At 46.5% G+C, this 11,930-nt stretch overlaps 1 protein-coding gene across 1 annotated transcript; it reads right to left on the bottom strand.

The window, feature by feature from the left end:
• Positions 1–3,457: 3,457 nt before the first annotated feature.
• Positions 3,458–5,200, bottom strand: LOC130962933 (uncharacterized). Its single transcript, XM_057889089.1, has 2 exons — positions 4,244–5,200; positions 3,458–4,138 (listed from the first exon to the last, which is right to left on the bottom strand). Exons 1-2 carry the CDS (start codon positions 5,198–5,200, stop codon positions 3,458–3,460), a joined length of 1,638 nt encoding a protein of 545 aa, XP_057745072.1.
• Positions 5,201–11,930: the final 6,730 nt, after the last annotated feature.

Below are 11,930 nucleotides of genomic sequence, written 5' to 3'. Positions count from 1 at the left end.
ATATATATATATATATATATATATATATATATATATATATGTTCGTTCCTCGGGTTCCGAACAGGTCGGGTGGACAAAGGATGTGAAGGTGAGGACGCCTTAACTGGGGTCGCGTTGTTTTGCGGGTAGCCGAGTAGTCGAGCACTTGTCTTGAAGAGATGATGAGGGGGGTGCCACCTGCAAAGACACTCCGACGCTCAAGTCAGCAATGTGCAGGCGAGCAGAGTGTATGGTTGAAAGATGTGACGTACCTCGGGGGGAGAGCCAATCTTCCCCTTATATACATGTCAGTAGTGGGCCCCCTTATGGGACAGGCCCATATTTCCAAGGACGCTGTCCTGCAGCCGTGTGTGAGCTGTACAGGACGCGTGTCCGGGTCGGTTGGAGGGCGCGTGTCCGGGTCGGGTACCGCTCGGGTCGGGTCGGCCCAAAGCTGATTCTGGGCCGGGCCGTAACAGTGCCCCCACGCGCCAATGGTGGTCGTGGGAGCTACCAATGGCGTGTCGTCTCGCATCTCGTCTGGTCGGTCGCTCGTGGGGAGGACGTGCCCCCAACGCGCGTCTCTTGGTTGCTCAAACAACCGTTTCATCGCTTCGTTTCCTGCGCCGAGCATTGAATGCTCATAATGGGGTAAAAAACCCCGTTTGAAAAGACCATTCTGCCCCCAGGCGTTTCGCGCTTTGGGAGCAGTTTTTAAACGGTTGGTTTTGGTGCTTTTACACTTTTTCACACTCCCCATTTTTCCCTTCTTCCTCCCTGCTGCAAGATTTCAAGTTGTTGCTGTGGTGCCTCCGTTCGTCCTTCTTGCTTCCTCCGAGATTCGCAACTTCTTCCTCTTTTAATCAATTAAGGTATGTTTCGAATCACCCCCCCTTTTGTGCATTATTTTTATATGCTAGGTTCTTTAGAGTTACTGTGTAGCCTTTTAGTTGCGAGTAGGCGTGTTAGGGGGGAGAGTACCATTCCAGGGTAGGTTTTTCCTTGTTCTTTCTTGCCATTTAGTCTTGTTTGGCTTTAGTCGGGAAGTCGTGAGGGTGGTGTGTGTGTGTTCGGCTTGAGCAACCGATCTCTTAGACTAACTGGATGGTACCCCCATGTAGGTATGGCTCGCACGGTCTCCCGGGCATCCGTTAACCCCGCGGCGTACGACCAATATGCTTGGGTCGTTTCTGATGTGAGGGATTCACCCAACCAAATGGGCGAAGAGGAGCTCACCGAGTTCCGACAAGCCGGGTATCTGTGTGGCGGGACTGACGAGGAGGCCAATTACGACGCCTTCGTCCCGGCTGCTCACGAGCGGTTGTGTGAGATCAACTTCCAACCCCGCCAGGTCGCCGACTGGATTTGGTTCTACAAGGCCATGTTCACTCAAGTCGGAGTTCGCATTCCTTTCTCAGCCTTTCAAATGGCGCTCTTAAACCGAATTTCCGTGTCACCGTCGCAGTTGCATCCGAACAGTTGGGCTTCGATCCGCTGTTTCGAGATGGTTTGTGAATATCTCGACCTGCCGGTGTCCGTAGATGTCTTCCTCTTTTTCTTCACCCTCACAAACCCTTCCAAGGAGGGGAAACATAGGAAAGGGTTCATGTCCTTCCGGGCTGCTCAGGGTCGGAAGATTTTTGGCTTGTTCGAAGATTCTTACCATGGGTTTAAGGACAAGTATTTTAAGGTCCGCCCGGCCAAAGATCGTCACCCTTTTTGGTTGTCTCTGGAGGGGGTACGGCTCATCCCGACTTATTGGAGCTTCGGGGCAGGAGCCAATAGTTTTATTAAGGTAGTTTATAAGAACATGTCGGCAGTAGATCAGCAGATTGCCGAGGTGCTAAACGCAGTTTTTGGGAAGAACCCGGTAAATCCCCATCTCCTTATGGGTGACCGGGAGTCCGGCCGTAACTATATTTGTGAGAAGCTTTTTACTTTTCCCTTTGTCTTTTTCCTTCTTGTTGATATTATGTGACGACTAACCGACCTTCCTTGTTTTCCTGCAGTGGATATGTCTGCGTCCGTGACGGGTCTTCCCGACTTGTTTCAAACTTTTCTTGGTGGTGGCGACGATGAGGAGAGTGACGAGCAACCCGCCTCCAAGGGACCTGATGCTTCGGAAGACAAAGACGTTCCCGAGCAGCAGGCCACAACCGATGGGATTGGTACCTCGACTCAAGGTGCCGCGGTCGAAAGTGGTAAGGCGATCCATGCTTCCCCTATCCGTGAGGCGACCGGGACCGGGGGTTCGGTGCCCGATTTGGATGATGAGGAGGAGGTGGAAGTGATCCCCAGTCTGAAGAGAAAGAGGAAGAAGACTTCCACGGCGTCGTCTAGCCCTGAGGGAGCTCTTACTGTTATGGAGAGGAATTTTGACGCGAGCGACTTCATAGACTCCCAGCTGATTCCTGGTACCGAGGAGTACTTCCACGAGTCTTCCCTTGCCGGGCAGGCGAGGTGGATGTACCGTACCCTTCTGCGCGGTGCCGTGATAGCCCGGAAAGCCGAGTTTGAGCTATCCGGGATGGAGTCCCTCCGCAGAAGGTTGGAATCTGCCGGGAAGGCAAACAACGAACTAAAAAGTGAAGTTGAAACTCTCCGGGAGCAATTGACTCAATCTTCGGAAAAGCTGGATGCTGCCGAGAAGAAGGCCACTGCTGCCGAGCAGAAAGCTACCGCCGCCGAGCAAAAGGCAACAACTGCTGAGAAGAAACAGAAAGAGTCGGACGCGACGGTTGAGCGGTTGGTCGAGCGTGAAATGGCTTTGGAGAAGCAGGTCGGTGAGGCGCAAAAACGTGTGGCCGAAGTTGATAAAGAGAAGCAGGCCGTGGAGGCCGAGCTGGCGACGTGGAAGGCGAAGTACAAAGATGTCGTTAAGCAGGGGAAGGCTGCGATCTTGGGTACTGAGGAAGCCCTTAAAGCTCAAATTAAAATTGTTGCTCCTGAGTTCGACACGTCGGCGATCGGGGTCCGCAAGATTATTGTGGATGGCAAGGTTGTCGACGTCCCCAAGAAGTGAATTTTTTGTTTATAGTTTTTGTGCAGCCGCCTTGTTATGACTTGTAAACTTTTTTAGTTTTAGCCGTTTTTGGCTTGCGAACAATTTAACATTTTTGGTGTTTAGCCGTTTTAGCTTGGCTTTTTATCAACGACCGTTTTATCGTCTGCTCGTGTTGCCGTTTCTTTTAACCGTTTTTTTTTTGGTTTATCGTCTTCGCTTATATCAATGGCTTATGGCCTTTTGTGTTGTTGTTATGAATGACGGGTTCCCGGGGTGATCAGTCCCGGGGACGTACGCCGTTGTTGGACGTGGTGGTTTATCTGAAAATTAAGTGACAAAATAGGAGAGAAAATTTGCACAAGTATATCTTATTCGGTAACTGTATAAAGGACAGGTAAGTCGCTATGAGAAGTTCAAAAGATAAATCTGCGAAATGGCCACTTAGCTATCCTGGTCGGTTAGTCGGGCCTTCTCCTAGGAATAGAATCTTCTCAGGTTGTCCACATTCCATGTCCTCGGGACCTCCTTGCCATCGAGCCTTTCTAACTTAAAGGCTCCTTTCCCCATCACCTTTTTTACTCTGTAAGGGCCTTCCCAGTTTGCCGCTAGCTTGCCTTCCCCGGGGGTCGGTGAGCCGATATCGTTCCGTCTCAGGACGAGGTCGTCAGGCTCGAAGTCCCTCTTGAGCACTTTGGTGTCGTAGCGCAGAGCTATTCTTTGTTTTAGCGCTGTTTCCGTCAAATGGGCCATTTCCCGGGCTTCATCTATCAGGTCCTTTTCTACAGTTTCCTCTACTCCTTTTAAAAGCAATCGTGGGCTCGGTTCTCCGATCTCCACGGGTATTACCGCATCCACCCCGTACGTTAATCGGAAAGGGGTTTCCTTGGTGGAGGATTGCTCGGTTGTTCGATAAGACCAAAGGACCGATGCCAGCTCGTCGGCCCAAGCACCCTTTTTGTTGTCCAACCTCTTCTTTAGCCCTGAAAGGATAACCTTGTTGGCGGACTCCACTTGTCCGTTCGTCCGAGGGTGTTCTACCGAAGAGAACCTTTGCCTTATACCTAGGCCGTTGAGAAATTCTGTGAACTTTTTGTCGGCAAATTGGGTGCCGTTGTCCGAGATGACGACTTCTGGTATCCCGAACTGTGTTATCACCTGCCTCCACATGAATTTTCTGCAATTGGCAGAGGATATGCTAGCCAATGGTTCGGCTTCTATCCATTTGGTATAGTAATCGATTGCCACTATGAGATATTTGACCTGCCCAGGGCCGACAGGGAAGGGCCCTAAGAGGTCGATTCCCCACTGTGCGAACGGCCGGGAAGTCGTCAGCAAGCTCAACTCGCTTGCCGGTGCCTTGGCAAAGTTGGCGTTCTGTTGGCACTTTATGCACTTTTTGACAAACTCTTTGGAATCTGCCATCATCGACGGCCAGTAGTACCCAGCTCGGATCAACTTCCTTGCTAGGGCTTTTCCTCCGATGTGGTGCCCACAGCAACCCTCGTGGACTTCCCTGAGGACGTAGTCCGTTTGGTCGGGGTGTAGGCACTTCAGTAGGGGTTGGCTGAGCCCTTTTCTGAACAGCTGTCCTTGGATGACGGCGTATTTGGCCGCTTCTCTCCTTAGTTTCACCGCATCCTTCTCGTCATCAGGGACTTGGCCGTGCTCTAGGTAGTTGGTGATGGGGTCTAGCCATGAAGAACTTAGGGTTGTTATGTGTAGTGCAATTGCGGGTTCCCTTGTCATGCCTTGGATGAGAGACCGGTTTCCCTCCCCTGGCTTCGTGCTGGCTAATTTTGATAGGAGGTCTGCTCGTGTGTTCCTTTCCCTGGGTACATGCTGGACCGTGACCTCGTCGAACTTTTGGTTCATGCTTTTGACCTTTTCCAAGTACTTCTGCAACAAGGGGTCCTTGGCTTGATAGCTGCCGTTTACCTGGGAAGTGACGACTTGGGAATCGCTGCATACTTCCAGCCTTTTTGCGCCGACCTCTGCTGCTAGGGTCAAGCCTCCTATGAGGGCTTCGTATTCTGCTTGGTTGTTCGAGATGGGAAACTCGAATCTGACCGACTGTTCGTATACGACCCCGTTTGGACTTTCTAGGATGATCCCGGCTCCTCCGAAGGTCTGGTTGGAGGCTCCGTCCACATGGAGCTTCCACCGTGTACCTATGTCTTCGCCTGGGTCTCCTGTTACTTCAACCAAAAAATCCGCCATCGCCTGCGCCTTGATGGCTTGCCGGGGCTCATACCGTATGTCATATTGAGAGAGTTCGATGGACCAAGTCATCATTCTTCCCGCCAGGTCGGGTTTTTGGAGAACTTGTCGGATCCCTTGGTCCGTTCTGACGACCACTTGGTGACTCTGGAAGTACTGTTTTAACCTTCTCGAGGAAGTTAGGAGTGCTAAGGCTAGCTTTTCCAACTTGCTATATCTTAACTCTGCTCCTTGTAGGGCCCTGCTTATGAAGTAGACTGGTTGTTGGGTCCTCCCGTCCTCCCGCACTAGTACTGCGGCCAGGGCTTCGCTTGTTATAGCGAGGTATAGGTACAGTGGTTCCCCGTCCCTTGGCTTCCCGAGAACGGGAGGTGCCGCTAGGATTTCCTTGAAGTGTTGAAAGGCTTCTTCGCACGCGGGTGTCCACTCAAACGCCATCCCTTTCTTCATGAGGTTGAAGAATGGCAGGGCCTTTGTCGCCGAGGCCCCGAGAAATCGGGAAAGCGATGTCAATCGCCCTGCCAACCTCTGGACGTCCTTGACACAGCCCGGGCTCTTCATCTGAAGTATTGCCTGGCATTTCTCCGGGTTGGCTTCTACCCCTCTCTGAGTTATCATAAATCCTAGGAACTTGCCGGCTTCCATGGCGAAGGCGCACTTGAGGGGGTTCAGCCTCATACCATGTTGACGGAGGGACGCAAACACACTTGCCAGGTCGTTTAGGAGGTCGTCAGGTCGTGTCGTTTTTGCCAGGATGTCGTCCACGTAAACTTCGACCGTTTTCCCTATGAGGTCGCGGAATATCCTGTTCATCAGCCTTTGATATGTCGCCCCTGCATTTTTCAAGCCAAACGGCATTACCTTGTAGCAGAAAGTTCCTCCTGGCGTTATGAACGCCGTTTTGTCTTCGTCTGGTCGGTGCATCGGTATCTGATTGTAACCGGAGTAGGCGTCCATGAAACTCAGATACCGGTACCCCGCCGCAGCGTCGACGAGTGCATCTATGTTGGGGAGAGGGAAGCAATCTTTGGGGCATGCTTTGTTAAGGTCAGAGTAGTCCACGCACATTCTCCATCTGCCATTGTGTTTTTTCACCAATACCACATTTGAGAGCCACGTCGAGTAGTCCACTTCTCGTATGAAGCCTGCTTCTAGGAGGCCGGCCGTTTGCTTGGCTACCTCCTCTGTTCTTTCCGCCGACATCTTTCTTCTTCGTTGAGCCACTGGGCATGCTTCCGGCTTGACGGCTAGGTGGTGTGAAATGATTTGTGGATCAATGCCCGGCATGTCGGCTGGCGTCCATGCGAACAGGTCCTTGTTGGCCCTTATCATTTCAATCAAAGGCTCCTTCAACTCATGCGGGAGGTTCTTGTTAACGAATGTGAATCTTTCCCCTTCGTCACCGATGCTAAATTTCTCCAGGTCCCCTTCTGGTTCCGGCCTCGGGTTGTCCTCTACTCTGGCATCGAGGTCGGCTAGGAATACGCCGGATGCTTCCTTGGACTTCTTTCTGAGGGAAAGGCTGGCGTTGTCGCAGGCGACCGCCGTCTCGAGGTCTCCTCTTATGGTCCCTATGGATCCATCATCGGTGACGAACTTCATAACTAGTAACTTGGTGTTGATTATGGCCTCAAAATCATTGATTGTCTTCCTTCCCAAGATGATATTGTAGGCTGTGGAGTCTCGGAGGATCACGAATTCGGCCATCGCCGACCTTCGGCCTTGCATCTGTCCTACCGAGATCGGTAGGGAAATGACTCCATCTGGTTTGATGAAGTGGTCGCCTAACCCGATAACCCCGTGCTGGTGGGTCGTCAGGTCGGCATCCTTCAGCCCCAGTGCGTCGAACACGTTTCGGAACATGATGTTTGAGTCGGCCCCAGTGTCGACAAGGATCCGTTTGACGAGGCCGGTTCCTACTCTGGCCGTGATGACCATGGGAGGGTTTTCCGGGGCGTCGCTGAACCATTGATCTTCTGGGCCGAAAGAAATGGACGGGGGTTTTTTGGTACTCTGCACTGGTGAAGATGAGATCGCCAGTACCTTGGCGTCTTTCTTGTGTGCCGACCGGGATTTTGGTGCAGTGTTCTTTGCCGTTACCACGTTTATCACCGTGAGGCCGTGGTCTCTGTCTTCAGGCTCTTGTCGCCGCTTGACCGGGCGTGTCTTGCCTTCCTCGTCCTGGTCGCGATAACGCCTTCTCGGCTCCCTGATAAGATGGGAGAACGCTGCCAGCTTTCCTTCCCTTATCGCTTGCTCTAATGCATCCTTCAGGTCGAAACAGTCCTGTGTTTGATGGCCATACCCCTTGTGGTAATCACAGTAAAGGTTCTTGTTTCCTCCTGTTCGGTCCTTAAGTGCTCGGGGCTTCGGGAGGATTCCCTTCTCCGCTATCTGTTGGTAGACCTCCACGATGGGGAGAGTGAGTGGGGTGTAATTGTTGAATTTCCCGACCCTGGGGAATGGTCGAGGTGCCCTGTTTGACGCCTCTTCCCTAGCTTTTTCCTTAGCTCTCTCTCCGTCGACGGGCTGCCGTGCTTGGCTGTAACCGGACTGCCGTTTGTTGGCAGCCACGACTCGGCTGACTTCCTCGTCGTTTATATACTCCTTGGCCACTGTTTGGATTTCATGCATCGTCCAAACTGGTTTCGTGGTGAGGTGTTTCCGGAAGTTCTCGTTGAGGAGGCCGTTCGTTAGGCAAAGACTGGCCACCGAGTCGGTTAAGCCGTCAATTTCCAAGCATTCGTCGTTGAACCGATCCAAGTACTTCCTGGTCGGCTCTCCCTGTCTTTGGGTTACCCCGAGAAGGTTGATAGGATGCTTAGCCTTTGCTATTCGCGTTGTGAATTGAGCCAGGAAAGCGCGGCTGATGTCTGAGAAATTGTAGATAGAACCTTGGGGGAGGCCGTTAAACCATTTGATCGTTGGTCCTGCTAAGGTCACCGGGAAGGCGCGGCATCTCACTTCGTCGCCTACCCCCTCTAGATTCATTCTGGCCTCGAAGGCCGTCAGGTGTTCTAGAGGGTCTTGAGTTCCGTCGTACCTCATGTCCGTTGGCTTGTCAAAGTGTTTCGGCAGCCGGACCTCGAGGATAGATCGGTGGAACGGGGTGGCGCCCATTATCACAGGTTGTCGTGTTCTTCCGTCTTCGCGACCTCTTGTCGCTCGATGGGTCGGTCTGCCTCGGGAATAGATGATTGTGTCATTTCGTCTTCTTCTCACGGGTGATTCCTCCCGCGTGCTCTCCGCTTCCGTCCGGGATGCGGATACACGCCGCGAGCGGCTTTGGTGGGAGTCTTCCTCCTCGGGAGACGGAGTGTAGCTGGGATCGGTAAACCGTCCGTCCCGCTCCTGGTCGGCCAGTTGTCGTTCCAGGTTCTGGACTCTGTGGCGTAGCTCCTGCATTATGATGGCGCTATCGCCGCTCGTTCCTCCGAATGGTCGTGTTCTCGTGCGGTTTTGGGGGGATCTCCGACCTCCCCCTTGCGAGGCGACGGAGGCCGCCCCTTCTGCTCGAGCTCGGTCGCCGAGACCTAACGCGACTTCCATTTAGGCGGTCCCCACAGATGGCGCCAATGTTCGTTCCTCGGGTTCCGAACAGGTCGGGTGGACAAAGGATGTGAAGGTGAGGACGCCTTAACTGGGGTCGCGTTGTTTTGCGGGTAGCCGAGTAGTCGAGCACTTGTCTTGAAGAGATGATGAGGGGGGTGCCACCTGCAAAGACACTCCGACGCTCAAGTCAGCAATGTGCAGGCGAGCAGAGTGTATGGTTGAAAGATGTGACGTACCTCGGGGGGAGAGCCAATCTTCCCCTTATATACATGTCAGTAGTGGGCCCCCTTATGGGACAGGCCCATATTTCCAAGGACGCTGTCCTGCAGCCGTGTGTGAGCTGTACAGGACGCGTGTCCGGGTCGGTTGGAGGGCGCGTGTCCGGGTCGGGTACCGCTCGGGTCGGGTCGGCCCAAAGCTGATTCTGGGCCGGGCCGTAACAATATATATATATATATATATATATATATATATATATATATATATACTCAAAATTGAAATGTAGGTATTTGTTAACCTAAACAAAGTTATATGCTCAAAATCAAAATTTATGTATGTTAATCTAAATGAAAGTAATAACGTAATGAAAAAAAAGATATATAAATTTTTATTAAATTTGTTTAGGTTAACATACATAAATTTTTATTTTGAGCATATAACTTTATTTAGGGTAACAAATACATACATTTCAATTTTGAGTGTATATATATATTCCAGCAAAATGTAATAATGTAAGAAAAATGTTTTAGAATAGAAAAGAATAAGAGAGATTTTGACAAGAATTAGAGGAGAGAGATAATTTTATTGAACAAATTTTTAAGAAGAAAAGATATAATTACAAATTTTTTGATTGTCAATTACATTTCTATTAAAATTAGTAGTATCAAAAAATATTTTAAATTTAATATTATCAAAAAAAATAAAAAAATTATATAAGGACTAATTTGATTAATTTTTAAAATTTTAGGGATGAAAATGACTTACGTCTAAACTTTCAAGGACTATTTTGATTATAAATAACTTTTTTACATGTCAAGTGCCACGTGGCATGCCACGTGTCACTGACTTGACACGTGGCATGCCAGGTGTCACCGATCTGACATGTCAACCAATCATCTTGTGACACGTGGCATTAGCCCTCCACGTCATCATATGCCACGTGGCACTTAACGTGACACGTCATCATCCAACTGACGGAAGGACTAATGTTACCAATTTTAAATTTTTCGGGGACAAATTTTATTATCTTTTTCTTACGGGGACTCGTTTGAAGATTGTGCTATCTTTCGGGGACCAATTTGACTATTTACTCGTCAAATTTTAGTACTGCAATCAGTGGTTCAAATTATAAAAATTAAATATATTAAAATACAAGTAATAATATATATAAACTTAAATATATAAGATATTAATATAAATGACATTAGTAATATAATGATAAAAAAATATACAATAAAACATTAATAATACTAAATTTATTAAAGAGTATTGATATTTACTAATATTAACGAATATCGAACTCGATAATAATAATAATATTATTATCTAAACTATATTATAATTATAGCACATAAAACAAATAAATAACATAATAACAAAATCATATTATCATTTATTTTATTGCAGAGTTCAAAACAATTCGTCAAAATATCATTTAATTATGAAAAATTAGGATGTTATAAAAAACACTAAAGACTAATTTTTTATTTTGGTTGTTAAATTGGTCGCCAAATTAAAAAATAGCGATTGATTTTAGCAACCAATTTCATTCTCGTCGAAGAAAAATATTATCAGTCACTAAATCAGTATCAGCGACCATTTTCGTTGGTCGTTAAAATCGACCACCTAAACAACTTAGCAATCGCTTAACGACCTAATTTTTTTCTATTTTAAAAATCTTATACCAATTCTAAGTCGTTATTTCTAATATTTTTTACAATCATAAAAGTTTTAAAATATGTAAAAATCATGCGTATAAGCCTTTCCATATCTCAAACAAGTCACAAATGCATCATGATCATACATAGAAAGTTTAAAGATCCACTTTTGACAGAATAATTAGCACAATTCCCACTAAAAGATATTGCCCAAAAAAAGTTAAAAGACTCACTTATATTCATTTCAATTTGCATATAGTGTAGCACCTCTATATAACCAAAATAGCACTTCTCTCTTATATTTATTTTAATTTGTATGGAAACACATTCAAAAATAATTAAAAATTAAAAACAAGAGATGAAACACTAGAAGAATCAACAAAAAAAAATAAAAATAAGAATAATAATAAATAGCAAACTACATCCATGATCCAGATAAAAATTGAATACATTTTGATGGTTTCAATGATGATTGATGAGGGGGTGGTTGATATAATACATTTTAATCGATCATCAAAATTCATAAAATAATGGTATTCATCAAAATTTTAATCTGTTCATCAAAATTTATACAAAATTGAACTCTTTTTTCTTCTTTCACCAGAATTGTACCCGTACTATTTTTTTCTTCTTGTAAATCCCTCAACACTAAATAAAGGTTAAAACTTTCATCTTATTCATCCATCACAAACATATGCAACAACTGATTTTATAAGCCGCAGAAGACAATACTATATAATACTTTAATCTGAACTTCTGGGATTTTTTTTCTCTGATTCTTCGATATCATTTTCTTGTCGATTTATGATTAGAATAGGATTGAAAGAATTTCGGATATTTTTAAAAAAATTATTGATCCTAAACATTTAGAAAGAGAAGAGAATCAGTATATATATATATATATATATATCACTCGCTAATCAAAAGATTATGACCCATTAGTGATATTTTTTTTATTGTGTAAAATATAAAGATATATAGACATAGATCTACGTATACATTAATTAGTATTAAGGAAAATGACCATCGAATTAAACTTACTTTATGCTACTTTATAGGGAAATCTTACTCATTGAATTAAAAGTGAAATATTAAACCAAACCAAATATATTTCAAAAGGGAATTTCAAATTCTTTATATCAGAAATTCAAGTTTGAGAAAGAGTATTATATTAATAAACAAATTCGGTAAACATTAAAAGAATAATAATGATACAGAAATTACACATTTAAGACCATTCCCATTTATCCATTCACGTTGAACCAACGAGCATGTAGTGCAACCGAAGTCCTAAAACCTTC

The sequence above is a fragment of the Arachis stenosperma genome, chromosome 2 (genome assembly GCF_014773155.1).
Source record: "Arachis stenosperma cultivar V10309 chromosome 2, arast.V10309.gnm1.PFL2, whole genome shotgun sequence".
Lineage (NCBI taxonomy): Eukaryota > Viridiplantae > Streptophyta > Magnoliopsida > Fabales > Fabaceae > Arachis > Arachis stenosperma.
This window is presented reverse-complemented; position numbering and strand designations above follow the sequence as displayed.

What these genes read in the sequence shown, in the direction of transcription:
- LOC130962933 (XM_057889089.1), bottom strand. Translation starts at nt 5,200, where the DNA reads ATGGCGGATTTTTTGGTTGAAGTAACAGGAGACCCAGGCGAAGACATA. An exon ending in TCCCTGTCGGCCCTGGGCAG is followed by an intron (nt 4,139 to 4,243) that starts GTCAAATATCTC and finishes ATGTGGAGGCAG; the next exon opens with GTGATAACACAGTTCGGGAT.